Genomic DNA, 21,875 nt, shown 5'->3' with positions numbered 1-21,875 from the left:
GTTGTCAACCTCACTGTAAGCATGTAGGTACTGTGTAAACAAACAGTCACCTTGCTTTGTTACCATTACAATACCTTGTTAGGTTTTCAAATTCTTGAAATGACTACCTCTACATGTTCTCACTATACAATAATTGCTTTAACCACAGACCTTGGGGAGTCTGATCCCAAATCTTTGCTTTATCCTACACATTTAATGATTCCCTTAAACCAGACTATTAGGCCTCTTATGCCATCGGCCATACACAACACCATAATAACACTGTAATTAAATAGAAAGTTTCACAATACTTGGCTGTCATGGTTTTTTTTTACTATTCAATATAGTTATCACCTTACATCATTAGAACGCACTTACTTTAGATTTTCTATTCACTAATATTTCTGGACACAAACAGCAGATGACATTACAAACACTTACTGTGCAGGTTGTTCATATCAAAGTGAAAGGAAACACACCACTATTCAAATCTGACAGTGAAATGAAGAAGTGTGCAATTACAATGACTATTTCAAATTCTTTCCACTCAAGTATCAACTAGAAATGATAACTGTACTAATATATCTATAAACTACTTTCTATTAATCACTGTCTTTAAAGTACCAGCTCTCAAACCATCACTACCCAGTCAACATTTTACCTAAATTCTATACATAATTTTCTAATTTTGTTATCAGGGTATCAGTTATCCACCCCAGGGACCCAAGGTTCTATATATTGATTAATTCTATACAGCATACAATGTTGGGGTTGGATCATGTGGTTGGACTGAGGCCAAATATAACACTTGTCTGGAAAATTCATGCCGTCTTTGTTGGATGAGAGATATTCTGAAATGGCTGGGTTGGGTTTCAGGCTCCATGGCTTACAGATTAAACACTACTAACTTAATATGATATAAGAGTCTTTCTCCTTCATGGATCGAACTGGTGAATCATGGTATATTCTTGACGTTATGGCTATCATTCACACTACTAATATTTTTTTAATAGAATTGTTGCGTGTGACTTCTCTTTGTTTACTAATATTTTTTTTATAAAATTGTTGTGTGACTTCTCTTTGTTTTTAAATGAATTAAGTTTACTTTGTATACATTTAGGTGTTTAGTTTCAACTGGATTATGGTTGTTATGCAAATAACATGGATTTGTGGCTTTATCAATGAAGACTTACTGACTAAATGGAATTGTGGTTTTTGTCATGGAAGATTGGCAATGGGCTTATGACCAATGAATTTGTGAGTTCATAATGGGAGACTGACTGACCAAATGGACTTAATTATGACCAATGGACTTGTGGTTTTATCAAAGGAGACTGACCAATGGACTTAATTATGACCAATGGAATTGTGGTTTTATCATGGGAGACTGACCAATGGACATGCGGTTTTATCACAAAAATATGGACAACAGACTGTGGGACCCCCTCTCCAATGTCTATGGATGGCCCTTATAAGGTGTACACATATTCATTGTCTAATGAAATTACTGATGGGTATTAACACAAACTGACTTGGCATAACACACATACACAATAAAGCTAAGCAACACAGTGAATAAATTCTCATCGAGTACTTATATTAACCCTCCACAACTCATGCATACAGAGACATGCACTGCAAGGTACCACACACAATTTAGAGAGAGAGAGAGAGAGAACCATCTATACTGCCTTGACAACATTTTAAAATGATTTGTACCAAAACATGTAAATCATCATCATCATCATCATCATCACAATTTACTAAGTACAGCCATGACACGTACACCACTCTCAAAATACATGACGTAGAAGCTGAAAGTAACTGAAATAATAACAGAAAGGAATATTTTAATCTTCAAAAGCTTAACTTTTCCGTTAACGTGTGAAAATATGTGTATGATGATATTTAATTGGAACATTAGCCACAACACAGCAAGCAGGACACACAGCTTTTAATAAGTGCATGTGTAAATTATACAACAAAGCCCAGTATACAAGACAAAACTCAGCAGCCATGGTAATATTTTTTTTTGTCTTACATTTTCATTTTTAAAACAATTACTAATTTTTTTTTCACGCAAAAATAAATATATTTTATAAACAAATTAAAATTTCAAATACTGCTTGTTGGATAAAATGACAAATAAAATTATTTTCCAAAGACATGCTTGTAATGGTACAAAAAAGACAGCTTTTTAATAGCAAAATTTGATGAAAAGAATTTCAGGAATGTTGAACCCTTTCTTTCAGGACAAATGAATTTTCTTGTCAGGCACAGCTGTTAGGCCTCCTGTGTTTACTTCAGTTGACAAATAAACTAGTCAGTAAGCATGGTGCATGACAACACAAACTGTAGTAAACAAAGTCTGACACACTATTGCCCTGGGCTGACCTACGCATACACATACTTATCATGTGCCAAAAAAGAGATTAATAATTATCCCATGCACAGCAAAAACAGTACCAAGGCTTTAACCAAACATCTTAAACAAGACTCCCATACAGACAATTACATTGTTATAATTTTAGCTTTTAAAATGAGTAAAGCCCACCACTTTTACTACCAATAAGAAGAATTCAATCATAATGAAAATAAATAAACTAAATAATGAAATATATATACATAAACGATATATCATATACACATATGTGTGTGTAATATATATATACTAGTGTGTGTGTGTGTGTGTGTGTGTGTATATATATATATATATATATATATATATATATATATATATATATATATATATATATATATATATATATATATATATATATATATATATATATATATATATATATGAAATCTGGATAGTCATAACTCATCTCAAAAAGTTTCCAAAACTACTGACTAGTTTTTACCCTGTTAAACAGACTATCATGAGGTCAGTATGTGTGAACACTACAGTATATACATACATGTACATGTATATGTTTATGTGTATGTACATATATTTTTTTCTTCAGGTTATTCGTTATTTCATTCACCATCTTCACAAAGTCTTAGGTACTCTATACCATTCTAATTTATAATCTGAGGTTGGCATGGCCAACAAAACACCACAAAGTGACAAACCTTACATCCTATCTGATTGGTTAGTGGGATGGTTAGTGTTTTGTTAATGAACATACAAATATATACATACACACACACAGATGCCTTGGGAATGTTAGATTGAAAACAGACATTGACATAAAAAAAACACACAACGCTATCATCTCTGCTAGGAATCTCTTCGTGCAGACGCTACTTACATATACATGTACACTATACTTCCATAAAATAATGGAAAATCTACTAACACCTACATGGTCTATGTATTAACTAAAGGTTATTTACATCAAGAAAAAGGAAGAGTTTAAATATACTGAGAGAGCATTTATCGGTTTTACCACTTTTGTATTATGGGATGTTAACTTCAAAATACTAGTAGGTTATGGAAAAAGCAACTCTGGTGTTTCTTGAAGCAGAGATTTACCGTGCAAAATATTAGTAAATGCAAATGTTGGAAAACAATTTACAAACTATGGAATTATTGCAATGGATCACAGCCAACATAACCACAACATATCTTGCTTTTAACAAACTTTTTTAAAATATCTGTTTGTGCTTTTTTGCTTGGGGGGAAATGTGATAGACTTTTTGAGAGGCAAATAGTGGTAAGTTGCCATGCTACAGTGCAACAGTAAAAGGTTTTGATCAATACCACAACAATCAATTACACATGACACAGATGATGAAAAGAAAAAAAATAATCAATTATGCAAATGGCACATCAAGACACACACAAAACCAAGCTATAAATACTAAAAGCAAATACTGCAAAGCTATTTGCTATTTACAGAAATAAAAAGCACCATAGAGAGAAGCTATAGAGTTTGCACAACAAAGAAGAAATAAAACGACTAACATTTAAGTATTACTGCCTGTATTATATTAACACTACTGCAGTGCATGCGATGAGCTATGGAACAATACAATTAAAAGAATCCAACACTGACAAATAAAAATATTTAAAACGGCAAATCTATGTGGAGGATTAAGATACCAACTCTACGACTACTTTATGATGAATAGCCAATTAGGTAGGTATTAATCAAATTAATATACAAAAATTCTTTGTTTTAAAATATAACCGCACATTAGCATGCATGAAACATTTAAAAAGTCAAGTTTGAGTGACTATTGCTGGCAACGTTTGGTGTAACACTTATGAAGAGTGCATTACCATCAGACTGAGGCACAGCCGTACAGACTGTGCTGACCAGGGAGGGAGGCTTAGGGTCCTGTATTGGCTGGAGAAAATCAAAGGAACTTAAAATGAAAAATCAACAAACGTAATTGAAAGGGTACGAACACATAACATGCTTTACACTAGAGAAACCGTTACCAATGACATTTAGAGAGAAAACAGAGACAGAACATATTGATGATTTTTTTTTAATAATCATGGTGATGATATGGTGATGGCCTATTTGAAGCATACAGTACTATGAATACAATGCATTGTGATGAAAAACTACATGCATGATGATGAAGTTTGAATTTGAAAGAAGTAAAAAAAAAAGAAAAAAAAAAGATACACCTTAATACATGCCGACACCGTGCACCAGAATACGTCAACAAGGTTTTAGACCCGTATATATAAAATGCAGTAAATATTAGTACATACTATATCCTCAGTCAGTGAATAGGGTATTATTTTTATAATAAGTCCAATCAAAAAAAAGGAAAACCCATACAGCATTTATTGATGTTTTTGATTGGTGACAGTGACTTTGGTGATAATGTGTACTCATGAAATTGTGTATTTTGTCATGATGTATGGTTCATGCATTATTACATGCTAGGTGTCATTTCTATCGCTATGGTGAATGATGAGTAAGCTACACAATGATAACACTATTTGACAAATATGGTAACTATGTTTCTAGCTTTTTTATGATTACATTTTTTTTCTCTTTTTTTTTTAATGCTATATTCTGCCCATGTTTTAACAGTGGTGTGATTACTGAGTCTTTTTTTTTTCTTTTCTGTGACAGTCACACAGAAAATGAGAAAAGAATTGTTCTCCTACCTTGCATGGATTTTCCTAGACCATGTCCAGTTTTCCAGCCCTGCTTTTGTAACATCCGATACCCAATGTTGTCCTGTATAAAGTGGTATGAAGAACAGAGACAAACCATACAGAAAGGCGAGCCAATTCGAAGTACAAACATACACATTTAAACTAAATTACATTCTTATGTGTTTTCAATCATCCTTGAAATTCCAATGACATTAAGGTGAAATATATAATATCATATTTTTTCACTTCATTATGTCAATATTGAAGTCATTATCACTATGTCTACATTTAATCATCTTGTCTGTAATCAGGAGAGTTCAACTTCAATGCACAATATGCATAGCACGAACCATGTACATACATGTACTTCAATTCTGACTAATGGCAGTAATACAGGTATCGGGGGAACGGATCATTTTGACTATGAATGTTCTCTATAGATAAATTTGAGACTTCTATACATTTGTCAATAGATATTGTTGCATACAATGATATATATTGTATCACATCCTATACACTACATTCTACATCGCTAACATCCAAAATATCCGAGATGTACAACATACTGTACATTTTGTATCATTCTGTCTGGAGAAGCCACTTATTTGAGGTCCTTCACAATTGTACATACACACATGTACATACTACAGTATCTACATGTATGACATAATTTGTATTAGATATCACACTGACTTGAGTTCTCAGTTGACAATACAGTTATACAGTGAAAGAATTCCTGTTCATACACTAGTTACCATCTCCTTCACATACTTTGTCCTGCCCTCCATTGATAACAAAGTTTCTGTCTCACATTTCCGCCAAACCTGCACGTACACATATTGTTAGTTTCCAAGTCCTGCTTCCTACCAACACTTAAATCTTGTTAGTTTCCTAATCCTGGTTCCTACCAACACCTACATGTAAATCTCCTTGTTTCATCTCCCATATTGAAGTTTCCAAGTTCCATCTCTTCCTTACTCTAAGTATCTTTGTCCCACCTCCTCCCAATAACTATTAAAGTTATAAGTTTCCTTGTTCCCACCTCTAATCTCTACCCAATTTCCTTGTCCCATCTCCTCTCGACACCTAGATCTGTTTATTTTCACCTCCCCTAATAATCATGTTTCCCAATATATCATGGTCATAAGGACAAAGAAAAGAGACTTTACCTCTGGAATTGGCTGGCTCAGGGAGGCCTGTTCTGTATCAAGATGCCCTTCTTCATATCGATCAAAACTGCTTCCCTGTGAAGTAACAAACACACTGTATCAATATCTACTCACTGAACTCTTCAAGGTGTGGTTACATAGACAGTGATGGCAACCTACACCATGCATTAGTTTCAATCATGCCACCCCACACAAGCTACATAATTAGCTCAACTTGTAGTATGAAAATGGCACTTATTATTATTATTAATGCCATCCTTGTAAACAATGAATTAAAATTAAAATGTACATGGCCCTAGTTCGTGTAGTACATAGATGTAGAATCAACTGAAAACTGAGGCATCATGTACACTTGAATGGAGGCTGCCTGGATACAACGTCTTACTCCTATGGCATTTGACAGTATTTTTATGAATTACCAAACAACATAAAAAGAAGGTTGTCAGTGTTATTGCTCAAGCAATGACATCGACATCTACGAATGCATCATCCTGAAGCCTTCAAGGAAAACACAAACTTTGAAGGTTGGCGTTTTCATTTCATCATCGAACATTTTGCCAAAATACACGATGTACAAATGTACATCACATTAATTTATAAGTGGTCAATTTTTCCCCTTCATATTGGCTATCAGAACTGTTACTGAGTCTAGCCCTCCATGGTAGCTTTCTACTCTCAAACCAATTCAGAAGTGTTTACTTGATAAATTGTATGACGACATTTCCCTACTTTGTGGGTGGCAAAGGTCATGTCTGGGACCAAAGTACAATAGAATAAAAGTGTAAACGGTTAGCCTCCATTTGTGTTCAATGATGACAGGTTTTCAGTTTAAAAGTTTGAATTTTGTGAAGAGTTATAACACAGCTATATTTAAATTAATACTGTATCAATGTACTATTTCATTTGACATTTATTTCATACAAATGACATATCAATGCTAGCTATAAGATCTCACACACTGCCACTGTTTTATGTCAAATGAAATGGCAGGATAGGAATGCGTGGCCATCTTGTTTTTGAGGCCTGTCAGCAATTAATTTGAAAACGGCTCCCACATGTAAATATAACAGCCTGGTATCTGTGCAGTCCTATTAGAAACTACAGGTTTGGATATTGGAATGGATGTCAGACTACACATGCTGCATGTTCAAGTAATTAATAAGAAAGAATAGCTGACATTTATACATCATGTATCATTTGTGTCAATAAATATCAAGTGAAATAGCGAAGTACTAAGTCTGCTGTAGTACTAGTTGTGGTCTTTAATAGTTTAAACACTACATAAATGTATTAGTTTTATCAAAGCGGTACTTGACTAGATGCAATTTACCAACAGTTTGAACAGAGAGAAAGGAACTTGAAACAACAGAGAGCTAGTAAAGATCAGAAAATAACAATAGGGAGAGACAGGGTTACAGTTACAGGTACATATCAAGCTTTTTTTGACATGATTTCACTCGGTGCACATGGGATGATTTCATCTTTTTAAAAGCGTTATTGGTAAGTGTTTTCAGTAGTCATCTCAAGTGCATTCAGACTGCTATTACCCTTATATGAATTCGAGGTTGGGGTTGATCAACTCTGATCTCTGAAGATAGAATAGTTTTGTAAAATACATGTCATTTCATCCCGAGATATTTTCGTAATATAACACCCCAAACTGACTGCTCCAAATACCTCAACCTGTATACAATGCTTTGTTGAAATCTGATTGATGGATTGTAATACTTTTCTTTGACATTTAATGTTAGATGTACAATTTCAGATTATCTCATTCAACTCATTGTAATAAACAACATATTTGGTGTTGTTTATAGAGTAGGTGCATTCCACAAATTGTACTTTCCTAAAAAAAAAAGCCACCTTCATAATAAAAATTTCACCATTGTCATTATACATTGATTTATTGCTCCATAAACATACACTTCATAATGATCATTGAAGAAGCAATTATTCGTAATTGCAGTTGCCGTGGCCACTGATATGGATTTTGGTTGATATGGATTTTACTAAAATTTAGTAATGATCATGGAATGTTCATTTTCTGGGATACTAACTGGACAACTTCTTTCGGGCGAAAGCTTTGATTTCAAACACTCTGCTGGGTTAGGTCTAGGTCAATACATTACCTTAGTTCTTTTACACTACAGTGAAAAAGTATGAACTAATCTGTTTGCTTTTTACTGCCATTTATGAAAACATGTGCTTATTGACAATGCCATTAGTTTGCATGCTATAGTACTACTATATTAGACTAATAATAAATGTGAATGTATTAGTTGTGTTCATAAGCTGTGCATGCCTGCAGAACTGACCAACGTGCAGGGGAATCGTTACACGGCAGCCATTTTGTTTCTTGCAAGTCATATCTCATATCTGCTGTTCATGGCCACATCTGTTTGGCCAATTGTGGGCTAAACCACAAATATTTGGATTTTTGATTGCTGAATACATCTTGGATGCCAATCAAATATATTTTTAAAGTAAAACTCTTTTCTTTTCTTTTTTGGCGATATATTAGAATAATTCAAACTCAACATAGGAAAGATACATGCGAGTCTGACCAACCCTTTTGTCTACACATACATGTACTTTACTGCCGTGACACATCTGGCCAGATTCTACAGGCATAAATAACATGTTAATTAAGCAAATGCTGTTGAATGCATACATGTACTGTATACAAGTGCAGGATGATATGTTTTGTTATCATTTGGTGTCACACTGATAATGCTTTCACACTGTCAGGTCATAATACACTTGCACAACTCCAACATATGCCTGACCTGTACATGCACATGTCTGTTGATAACATGATATCAAATTTCCCTAGTGTGTTTACTCATTTAGTCCTCTGCTGAAAATAAGTCAGAAGCTGTTGATAAATGAAAAAAAAGATCACACAAGGAACTTTAGTTTATGAAGGTTTTCAATTACAGCACTAAAGTACTCTGAACTGACAGTATCAAAGATGTGTAACTTGTCAGTCTTAACATCACTCTAGTCAAGGTGACACACACACACACACACACACACACACACACACACGATATACACATACATACACTCATACAATGTGCATACATGCATACATACATTACATACACATTATGTATATTAGACAAGCAGCTGCAATAATAGCAAAAACACACACATTGATGTACACAAGGCAATTAAAACAGAGAAAATAAGAAAAATATTAAAACAATAACACTTTACTAGTAACACAAATAAAATGTCTCAGCTGAGAAAGCATTACTCCATTCTGCAGCTATCAACAGCTGGTGGAAAAGAAAAATATAGAATTTGATTTTGAATGTTATTTCATGTCATGATGATCTCATAAATCCAATATTAGTTTACTGTAGTAGTAGCAATATCTAATTCTGTTACAAACTTTATATCCAATTTCATTCTTGCATAGTACTTTAGATTCACACTTGAATGAAAATTGAAATCCAACAGATTTGAAGTCAACATAAATTACTCTTCTGTCACACGCAGTTCACACAATTACTCAGTTTTCCATTCTGCTATATGCCTCAAATACAAAGTGGGTATGCACAAATAGTTTCTTATGGTTGGATGTTTGTCTGTCCCTTTAGCTTTCCAAAGAAAGTGCAGTTAGTATATAGTTACAAGTATAAATCTACATTGATGTACGTGTATCGGTGGGCCACAAGGGGAAATCATAGATCTTGCAGCAGAACATAGAGTTTATGAAAATGCCTTTATTTCCTCCAGTTCCCCTTTACAATGTAAATGTAATGTCAGAACTAATTTTACAAAAGGCCCACAATGATTTTTCATTAGCGCTATCTCATCAGTGGAGCTATAAGGATCAGATAGGATCACTTCTTTGTTTAGGACTAACTTTTTATATAGCTCTCGCAGCCACACAATATGTTTTGCATCCTCATTTTAATCCTTATCCAAAACTGGCCTTTCAACTACAAAACCTACACAAGTACATAAAGATAGCCTTTATTGAAATCTGAAGAGGTTAGTTTCAAGATAAAGCATTTTGTATGAAGTAGAACGGCAAATACAATGTTACCGAACTCAGTGTTTGCAAATACAATGTTACCGAACTCAGTGTTTTTGCTAAGGGCATTAAACAGGTAAAATCTACCTGAGCCCCCATCCCCCAGGTCATTTTACCATGTTCCCAAACTGAGGTATGATAGATTCTATGGAAATATATGCCACTTCTCCCTTTTTTCTGTTACCATGGTTACTCTACCTGAACAAAAACATTATGTAACCAGCATATCAAACATTCATTCTCATTCCTGTTAATTTATATAATAAAGTAAACATTGGCACACAAAGCAAACACTCCATTTTATATGGTCATTTCTCTTGTACAAATACAATGTATATATCAGAAGTCTAACTTATTCCATTTATTTTGCAATATCAGATTACAGTAAATTCATTCTTTTTGGAATTTTTGTCATGTTTACATCCGACTGTCACTTTGCAATCTATGGATGACTGACTGTCTACTTTATCAAATCACTTTTTTCAGATTGCAAAAAGAACCCTTTTTACAGCCTACACTGGACCTTTCATTTTTTCATGTTCATTTTCCATAAATTTACAACCCATAACACCAAGTAAAGCGTTTTCTTATGTACCACAACCATTTATAACATCCATATCAAGTGTGAAACTATACTGTTTCATTTGCTAATTGACCACATCAGAAAGGCCACATGTTGGGCTTGTAAATAAACCAATTGAAACGGTATACTTTTACACTTGATATGAATGCTATAAATGAGTGTAGCACATAGAGAAAGTGATTCACTTCAGTGTTACTAGTAGTAAAATGAAATGGGAAAATTCCGTCCAAAAAAAATAAGAAATGCAAAACATACCATCATATTGAAAAAGTCAGACTAACATAGTGACATATAATATGCATGTACATGCCAATATGTACATATTATACCGGTATATTCTTAACTATTTTGAATTTCATGCAAATTGTCAGTCCCGCTCAATACAGAAACAGCAGCGTATAAAAATTTGACAGGTCACACACAATGCATGATTCCTTGAAAGACACTAATTGTACTTATTAGTATAACTAGTATATCACACACTTTAAAATGCATAAATACATCAACCCCATATATCACCATTATGGTTAACATAACAATTAACTAATTACATAAAAACAGAAGTCTATAGCAGATGTTTGGTTTGGCTAGTACATGTGAAAACAGTTATACAGTGCTGACAATGTGAAGCCATGCCACATAACACACACTCACAAAGAAAAGATGCATGGATAACGCTATATTTCAATAATAATAGACTCCTTCCTTTTTTCCTTTCATGTCTTTCTGATTACCCATCACTTCATTTCCAAATGTTATAACGGTTAAAGGCATTTCCATCTTTTTGAATTTTGAATGATTGGTAATCATGTACACAACCTCTGTGGCTTCAAGCTGGAGGCACCTCCAGAGGGTTGAGTATTCAGACACTGACAACTCAGCACTGATTACTCTGGAGTTTAGTGGCTGTTTTACATACATGTATCACCTTATACAATGTTGGCTGAATATGTTTGAAATACAAATTGTTACTGTTGCAGTTCAAATGACTGGTGAACATTTATGTGGCTTCAGTTTGAAGGCATCCTACAGGGCTGAATTGACAACTGATTACCCTGGGGTGCAGTGGCTGTTTAGATATTACCCTACCATGTTGACTCGTCAATTGAGTTGTTTTAAAATGTAAATTTTCTATTTATCAAGAGGGTTCTTAGAATTTTCAAGGGGGCTTATTACTCCTTTTACCTTGTTCAGAGAGAATATTGTAAAGGAAACAACGATAATAATCTGTGATAAATAATAAATGTCGCATTTCATGAGGATTCACCTGTAAACTTCCAGACACAAAAAAAACACAATCTAGCAATAGTCTAAGGCATATACACTAATGAACATATCTTGATTTAAAAATGTATAAGGTACCAATGGAAATCAATAGAAAATTGTAACTGAAACAGTTCACTTGGTTAATCTGACTAACATGCCCAAAAGTTGCATTAAATTTGAGTCCTGTACAGACTACATAAATAATGGATCAAAAAATGCATAAATTTATCTATAACTTAGGACTACAATATGTACGTGTACACTGGAAAATTATTGACCATCTTTGTTAATCACACCACAAAATATTTCACTATCGTTAATTAAAGATCCCTGCTCTCTTCAAATGGCATGTCTGTTTTTTCTTCTCTTACTTGTTTCAGATAATATTTTCAAACAGTGTGTAAAACATTCGTCCCTTACAACATGCATTTAGGTAAAATTAAATCACAGATGTCGAGTATATTATATATAAATGTCATCTCATGTTCCACTGATATATAAAATAACATGTATCATGCATATGCATTTCAATTTTACAGCCTTGAACTGTATGCATACATGTGTACATGTTTCTTGACACAATACCTTAAATTTATACACATCTGGACATTTCAAATTAGTCAAAAAAAAAACCCCACTATTTTAAAATCCTTGGCAACATATGCATGATTTTTTTTTTAAAGTTTACTTGTAACTGAAATACATCTACTAATATTCACAACACAGTAACTTTTAATTAATCTCAAATTTCGGAAAAATAGAATGATGGAAAGAGAAACTACTTATTACAGAATGTGATACTGCCAAGTGAAAATGAAGGAAATATCGTAATAAAATATGAAAAAATGCTGATTACTACATAGCAGAGTGACACTGACAGCAGTTTATCATAAAACCTCTCATCTATTAATATCCTGGACCTGTGTAACATCTGGGGACCATTCAGGGTGATTGCATACATTAGTCAGTAAATACAAATATACTGTACAGTTCTAGGGTTTTTTTTTTTACATACATGCATTTCTGTCAACTATATATATATGCATAGCATGTACTGGTAATAATCATTAGTAATTCTATATAAAATATATTGAAGGCTGTTGTCACCGATTATCATACCAATACTGTACATCTGAACAACACTGATCTTAACCCCTCATAATCATACCATCATAGATCTGAAAATTCTGAAATGTATTAAATTAGACAGCCCTGGTTAAACTTTTTCTTAATTTTCTACCTACTCACATATATCATATTTAGTGTTTTTAAAAAAATATTTCAGGTCAGTAAGCTACATATTTAGCCCTTTTTAAGAGACACAGAGAACACATTAACTTCTTGCCATTGCACTGCAAAAATATCCAATTTAATTGGAATAACAGTTTCATTTCTATGGCATAATGATTAATTGGTCACATGACTTGTGAACAAATGAAATAAAGTATTTTAACAGAAACAATTGCAAGTAAATATTTGGGAGAAATTATTCAAGTACAGTGTTTCGTACAAGTATTGGTAATAGTCTGTAGGAAACGTAATAAAGCAATGGCTGTTGGCATGGAAACGATACAGGTGATTTATCTGACTACCAACATGTACATATGTGATGTTCACTTTACATTTGATGTATCATGGAGGTATGCATAACATCAGTTCTTCATATCATAGCCTACACAATATATAATTCTCCAATAACAGTGCTCAATAAATTTCTAAAGCTGATAGCTTTAGACATAGTAGGTAAATAAATCATTGCATTTGACAAAGAAACGATATAATAGCCTCCAATAAAGCTACAAAATTCAGCATTGTACGTTTTTGTTCACAATATCGAACGACTTGACTGAAATGTGTGTGACGTTACAGTTACTCAATGTGAAGATTAATTAATTAAAGAAGCCATTGACATTTTACCTTCAACTTGCATTTTAGTACTGTAAAATTTCAACACAATGTCAAATATTTCGAACAGAAATGCTTTCGCTGTTCCCTTGTACAGTGTAAACTTGTTTTAATTAGCGCGGATAAATTACAAATATAAAATGGTTATACCCAAAGTGTTGACCGCCCACCACTGCACTGGACCTTGTCTTGCGTTTCTGTTGTCTGACCGTGTTGTAGCATACGTACGCTTGTACATTATTTGAAACTGTGCTAACAATGCAGTCTGTCTATATTTTGGAACAAAACGTGGTATTGTCGGACAGAGTGTGTCACTAAAAGTAGTACAAGTTCCCCGATTACTGTTTACGCTGTAAATTATTACTACAGGGTACATCATTTTGACCTACGAACTCAAGAAAAATCTACAGATCTATCGATCGTCGTTTTTTGTAAGGACCCCCGGCTTAGCATTACCGATCACTCACACCTTCACAACAACACATCCAGATATAAACAAGTTCCATTAAAATCAGCGCATACATATTTCAAAGAACACTTTTATCAACACAGTGACATCAAAAATCAAAGAAAATAGAAAACATGTATGGTGTATTTTACCTGGAAATCCCTGGCTTCATTGAAGCGGGCAAATATGCCAGCCATTTTGTCCGACTGCCAGGAAAGGAATTATCGTTTGTCGTTCGTTGTTGCACTTCTCCAATAAGGCGATAATCCATTTGGCGCACACCCAGACTTGATTAGCACCACCAACGACAACATTCGATTTGGGGTATATCTAATATCCAAGAAAATGTACAGAAATGCTTAGATTTCCATCTTAGATCTCAACTTAATTTGAATAAAAGAAAAATTAAAACCTTTTCGATGTTATTGTTTCCATATACATGAATGTATTGACTTTTGACTACTGCTATCAACTTAAAAATTATTTGGGTGATAAATAACACCTCAGTAACTTTAATATTCAACTGTGAAGTCTTGTAAAGATATCCTGTGCACCTGAGATGTGTTTGGCCATTTTGAAGATTTCCTACAAGGGTTTATGGGACAATCTCTAGTAATGACATCACACTTACAACACGACACTTTTGTATTTGTACGCGCGTGCGCACACACACACACACACGCACGCGCACGCACACACACACACACACACACACACACACACACACACACACACTTTCAACTGTACTAGGACTGGACAAGTGATAATTAGATATCATTCCCCAATGTTTTTCGTTGTTCAGCTTCATAAAATATGAGCGTCATGAGGAGCGATGTCACTATAAGGTGAGAAGTGACACACTCTTACGTTACGAGCATTTCCCAGGTAAATGAAGAAATACATCATATTTGAGAGTAATATAATCATACCTGTGCAAGCTTAATTTAAGAAAACTTGGGGAAAATATTCATAATTCTGAACACCTTGACTTATATATCAAGTAGAACCAAATGATGTGAACAACGAGGGAATAAATTGCATATTTTCTGTCGGAACATGCACAACTTGGCTTGCTCTTGGTATAACACTCATTACTGATTACAATAAATGTAATATCATGTAATAATGTACAGTACTACTATAATGATAATTATCAATACTATTATTTATTATTTTTTACATTATTTAAAATTCAAGTAAATCAACAAATACAATCCTACTGTTGGAAGAATTCCATTTACAAACTATATTAGTATAAACCAGTTATAAATAGCTCCTCCTCTCCTGTCCAGGTAAAATTATACAGAAAACAAAATTAAATAGTATGCAACTGATATGTCACACTTTTTGAAAAACATGCCCAGTTTGAAATAATCAGAATTGAACTTCGTAACAAATCTTCATAGAAAATTTAATCCAACACAGTATTTTGGAAAATGTACAGAAACCCACATCATCATGAAACTGAAAAAGAAAATGCTTTAAAAAAAAAATCTCTGAAAACTATACCCATTTCTCAGTACCTGCTGTAGTGTTTCATTTCATGCTAGAAGGTCAAAATAGAACAAGAAGGTAGATTTATTTTCACATGTGCCTATAGTAGCGTGTGGAGCTGAGGTAATGGTGTCAACCAACCAACAAATCAAATGATCATATAACAGAACCCCATGACGCACAAGTGCAAGTGTGGCATACTTAGGGTATTTCCGTGAGTGCTTGCAGTATGTTTTCTCTGTGGCAGTAATTTCACGTGCGTAGCAAGCAGAAAACACTACAAGCACAAGTGCAAATATCCCCCACCCCCACCCCCACTTGCACTTGGCAGCATGGGGTTGTTATTATTACAATCATATGTTTATCCGAGACAATAAATTTCCACAAAAATGACACTATGCAATCATGTGCTTTTGTGTACAACAAATGATTACGTCCTCATTTGCATATCATTTGCATGCAGGTGTAATGTTTTCGTGCAGTGCAAATACCACTACCAGTAGTATGCACGCACACAGGTGCAAGTAATCTCTGGCACATATGCATATAAATTTATCACTTGTCCAGGTGGTAAAATACTATTGCAAGAATCAAAAATGACAGATAATTGTAATTAAACTTCATCATAGCAAAGGTAAGAAATCAACAAAGAAAACTTCGCCTAACAAGGTACTGTGGAAGAAGCGAGTACTTAATATACACATCTGCTTCATTAGTCTATGTCTCTTTTAACTTGTCTTCATTATTTGACATTGAAAGGCTTAGGATAGTAGTCTGTGAGACACGACCTTCATGCCATGCTATCAGCCAGCACTCACAAAGCTTGATAGGGCTGAACAACTTGGCAATGGAATTCAAATAAACTCAAAGGACATGAGATGAGTTAATAAGTTTTTAGTAGGATTAGTAGTCTAATTACTGAAACATATTCAATCATCATTTGCTATTGACAAAACTCAAACTTGGTACTTAGGAATAAATGTTTCAATGACATCATTTATTATACATATAATAAAATGTTGAGGAAATCGCTATTATACTACCAACAGTGTCATCGAAGGCTGCGACATACTAATATTATAGTTTAGGTATGGTTTTATGTAAGTATTTTCACTCAAGTCAATTAACTTACAAGCTCAGCTTGTGCCACTTTAAGTAACATACAAGTTCTACATTTTAGTTTGTGTCTATGATTAGCAAGGAAAAGATAAGTACTGTCATTTGATCAATGTAAATAGTCAGATGTAATGCATGGACAGAATGACAGACCAAGTTCATGCCAAAAGATCCTGTTGATGGTCATTACTAATCTATCTAGAAAAATATGTAAATTTCAAAGGCACACAACTACAACTTGGCTATGTACAATATTGCATTTATTGATTACTAGTGTTAATATTTTACAGATCGAGAGGCCAGTGAAGAGATGAGCAGTTTCTAGACATATCAAGGACTCATATGCCTCTGGTCAATCTTAGGGACTTGACTTCATTAGTTTCCTGCATAATATCAGAAAGTGAAATCCATTCCCTTTAGGGGAGGGGTTTCCAGCTCGATTCATTTACTGAAACTTACTAGCTGATCACATTCTGTTTCTGATGATGAGAAGAATTTAAAATACCAAACACACATGCACATGTGTTCCCAAAGTGCTAACCCTTTTTTTACTTGGAGATCAAAAAACTCTTTTGCATATAGAATTGGTGATCAAAAACGGAATTCAAATAAACTCAAAACAAGGAACCGATTTTAAAGCAACATGGTAGAAAAAATATTAAAGAGAAAAAAACAACTGTATTTTTGATTGATTGCAGTGCTGTTTGTGTCTGTGAGGCAGTTTTTGTGATTTTATTGACTGTGCTGTGTTATGTAGTGATGGACAGTGTTATGATAAACTATGTTAGGTTTGGATCAACTGTGTGGTCCGTGAGTTTGTATATTGCTTTCTCTTGATAACTAATGTCAATTTCTACAATGTCCATTGTGTAACTGTATATGGTTCATGTTGGAAAAGGACGAGGTAGATTCAATCTATACTTTAAGAAAGATCTACGAGTTTAGGCAACAATTACCTCAGATACATGCAGTCCTTTTCTAGAATAATGTTCTGTCCTTGCACAACATAATAAATCTCTCTTGATATTCACAGTGAGGTAGATTCTTGTTGTAGTGTACATGTATGCATCACTGCATGTGCATCGTACAATGACAGGGCTTTAAATTAACTTTTTTCTTTGGTAGTCCCAGTGGGCTACCAGTTTCAGAAATTGGTAAGTCAAAGGATGGTGGCCGATTGTCTCATATTGAAAACAGAGTTCTCCTATTGGAAATGTATTCATTATTAAAATTCTTTTATTTCTGTAAATCTAAATCGGTGTTGTCTTGAAACTGCAGAATTCATGGTGATGGGATCTCAATGGTGTAGTCTTGAAACTGCAGAATTCATGGTGATGGGTTCTCAACCATGTAGTTTTGAAAATGCAGAATTCATGGTGATGGGTTCTCAATGGTGTAGTCTTGAAACTGCAGAATTCATGGTGATGGGTTCTCAACCATGTAGTTTTGAAAGTGCAGAATTCATGGTGATGGGTTCTCAACAGTGTAGTCTTGAAACTGCAGATTTCATGGTGATGGGTTCTCAATGGTGTAGTCTTGAAACTGCAGATTTCATGGTGATGGGTTCTCAATGGTGTAGTCTTGAAAGTGCAGAATTCATGGTGATGGGTTCTCAACGGTGTAGTCTTGAAACTGCAGAATTCATGGCGATGGGTTCTCAACACTGTAGTCTTGAAAGTGCAGAATTCATGGTGATGGGTTCTCAACGGTGTTGTCTTGAAACTGCAGATTTCATGGTGATGGGTTCTCAACACTGTAGTCTTGAAACTGCAATTATTGCAATAAACTTATTTCTAGCATTCATGAATCCAACACAGCAGACCATTACCGACTTCAATGGAAATGTCACTTGTGAAATAGGTAATCCTTCAGTGCTCTTGGAAGAGGTAAATTCTTGATTTTGTAAAGTCGATGGTAACTGAAGAGTTTACGGATCGTTATTCGGCACAGTGATTTCAAAGTTCTTGGGATATCTGTTAGAGGAAAAGAATATAAAATCACGTAAAACAATTAATTCTTTCATACTAGTTTTTACTCTTAGCTTTGATTCCTCAAGTTTCACAAAATGTTATATTTCTCAAGTCTTGCTAACTACCAGTACAAAAAAATTTGAAAGCTACTCAATTGCAGAATAGTCTTGCAAAGTACAAATCACCATGCCTTGGAACTATGAACCAAATATCTCTTGAACAAACTCACTCTGAAAATAAAAAGTTCATTATCATAAGATAGAGACTGGTTATTTTGAAATTAGGCCAAAATTCCAAATATTTCATTTCTTCTGTGGATACCCCAGGATGACATTGTAAGTTATGCTAAAACACCTGAACACTACATATTGGTATTTTTGTATTAGTTCTGAAGTCAAGAGTGTAAGTACTTTACATAGTATATTATGGCTATATCAATCAGACTTCTTCAGCCTTTATTCTATATACAATTCAATGATGTAGACTTGTAGATTTCAGGTAACTAATTTGCACTCTGACTTTATTTATTTATTGAATAACCAACGGGAGCAGGTCCCATTTATAGGCTCATTTGGTTCAGTGTTAGTGCAGGAGGAAACCGAAGTACCTGGGGAAAACCTGCAAACTGAACAACACTCTTCTTACTTACGTCGTGGTAAATTTTAATCAAACCCATGCTGGTACCTGGTGGGTTTGAACCCAGGCTGCAGAGGTAAGAGGCGTACGAGCTAACCGCTCGAGCACTGATAACCCGAGCGGTTACCATTGACACCGACTTTGAACTAATACAGTATATGACTCCAGATAAAGGAAACAACAGTTTTGGTTGCACATACTGGTAGTTCAGTGTATTGACCAATGACCAAATAGTATTCATTATACTAAACCCAAGTACAATATGAACCAACTGCATTCATTGGTCTGCGAGCGATAGACTGAAGATCAGCCATAATGTGCACTCTTATAATCACCTCTTTCTACAAATGGGGAAGGGATGATAAGAATGCTCCCAGGAATGTACTTTATGGCCTACTAGTAGAAAAGAGACTGGGTGATGAATTTTAATTCAAGCAATACTTACGAATTGTTGAAAAGAGAAATTCCATAAACTCTTTATCGTTGTCATGGGGATTCTGCAGTCTTCTGAGATTGTCATCGTTAAGATCTAGAAAAGCATCGAAGTCAACTAAGAGTTGTATCCATGATTGTTCTCTTCTCCTGACAGCAGCATTAAACAGAGATGGTGAAATGATGGTAGGATGAGTACCACTAGAACTGATACCATAGTTAGGATCTGCTCCTGAACACAGCAACCACTTAAAGCAGTCCATGTGTTGGTATGTAAAACTGATATATAATGCAGTACTGTTGAATGAACCTGCTAGAATTTGTGCGGAGTTGATGTCAGCACCATAATCTAACAATTCCTGTATACACAGTAGTGAACCACGCATAGCAGCAATATACAGTGGTGTACACAAATGACCTGCGTCACCATTCGGATTTGCACCCACTTTCAACAAAGTTCTGACACATTCAATGTGATTATTCTGTACTGCCATATACAATGCAGTTTGAGCTTTCATATCTGCTATATCCACTTTACAACCATACTTCAATAAACATTCAAGACATGCTTTGTTTCCTTTGGTTGCTGCAAGTCGTAATGGTGTACAACCCAGACGATTTTTACTGTCAATCATTCTCAGATTCTTCTTGTCTCTAAGACATTCTTGCAGTTTTCCTAGATGGCCTATGTAAGCTGCCTGATGAAGAAATGAATCTCTGGGGTGAATGGGCCATTGACATTCATCTTCGTAGACTGTCTGCTCTTCTGCCATTATCATTGCATCACCATAGTCTTGTAAATGGCCTGTTGTAAGTAAAACAAGCAAATGGTTTAAAACTAAAACTGGTCATCAAATTTATCACCTTGGACTCAGAGTCATAATGATGGAGGTTACAGTAGCCCCGTCTACACGGCACTAAAAATCCTACCTGAGGTAGGATTCAGGATAGTTTGAAGCGCGTGTAGACGCAAACGCATCCTGAACCTGTCCTGAAACCGTCCTGACTTAGGACACCTTTGAGAGGTTTCCTGAAACCCTCCTTACTTCGTCCTATAGTACTGTCAGGACGGAACGCACGACATCTACGCTGTAACCTTCCTATGTGTAGACACAAATCTATCCTACCTCAGGTAGGACTTGGGACTGCCTCAGGTAGGACGACCTACGTGTAGATAGGGCTAGTGGCCTGCTTGGAATCTACAAGTTGTTGGTTTGAGATAAACCATGCAGACAAAGTCCTTGGACAATTCTTGGTACCTGCAATAACATTTTACCTCATGCTAGAGGGTCAAAATAGAACAAGAGGGTCGACCTATTCTCACGTGCACCAATGCATGTATGTGGAGCATGTGGAGCGGAAGTTATGGTGTAACCCAAGATATCAAAGTTTTTATTTTTATGACAAAGCTAGGTGGGCTAGGCTATTGAAGGTACTGACTTAAATGCACTGTGATTGTACCCCAGCCCAACCCAGCTATATATGTGTGTAATATTGGGGCCTGGTAGGATCACAGGACTATGTCTGTGCTTTTAATCCTATATGCATACAGAGGCTGTAATCAATCGTATGCTTCCCTGGGTGGGTGTTGAGGAATTCATATAGGGCTGCTGTGCCATTATAGGTCTGTGCCAGATGTAATACTGTGAAATACTACATTTTCACTTGAAATTTATGCTTCTGCTAGTGTGGTTTTTCTACTCTAAGTAAATGGTGTCCGATGCAATTTCACATCTATGGGTCAAGTACACCCTAAAAAGC

General features: G+C 34.8%; 2 protein-coding genes across 3 annotated transcripts in view; both read right to left on the bottom strand.

Annotated features, from left to right (window-relative positions):
- LOC144447788 (uncharacterized) overlaps positions 1-14,704 on the bottom strand; it is a 37,232-nt gene extending 22,528 nt beyond the window's left edge. Inside the window, exons 1-4 of one of the 2 annotated variants that reach the window (XM_078137871.1) lie at positions 14,619-14,659; positions 9,006-9,094; positions 6,220-6,294; positions 5,060-5,132 (exon numbers count right to left, since the gene is read on the bottom strand). In XM_078137871.1, coding sequence (XP_077993997.1) covers positions 5,060-5,114 — 55 coding nt within the window. In that variant the 5' untranslated portion in view covers positions 5,115-5,132; positions 6,220-6,294; positions 9,006-9,094; positions 14,619-14,659. Of the gene's footprint in view, positions 1-5,059; positions 5,133-6,219; positions 6,295-9,005; positions 9,095-14,618 lie in introns of both variants that reach the window. The other variant, XM_078137870.1, reaches the window with a different exon arrangement.
- A 4,217-nt stretch (positions 14,705-18,921) lies between these two features.
- On the bottom strand, positions 18,922-20,887 carry LOC144447031 (ankyrin repeat and SOCS box protein 1-like). Its single transcript, XM_078136900.1, has 2 exons — positions 20,128-20,887; positions 18,922-19,049 (listed from the first exon to the last, which is right to left on the bottom strand). The coding sequence occupies exons 1-2, from the start codon at positions 20,885-20,887 to the stop codon at positions 18,922-18,924; spliced, it is 888 nt and encodes a 295-aa protein (XP_077993026.1).
- Between the last annotated feature and the right edge of the window lie 988 nt (positions 20,888-21,875).

Source organism: Glandiceps talaboti, chromosome 16, assembly GCF_964340395.1.
Source record: "Glandiceps talaboti chromosome 16, keGlaTala1.1, whole genome shotgun sequence".
NCBI lineage: Eukaryota > Metazoa > Hemichordata > Enteropneusta > Spengelidae > Glandiceps > Glandiceps talaboti.
This window is presented reverse-complemented; position numbering and strand designations above follow the sequence as displayed.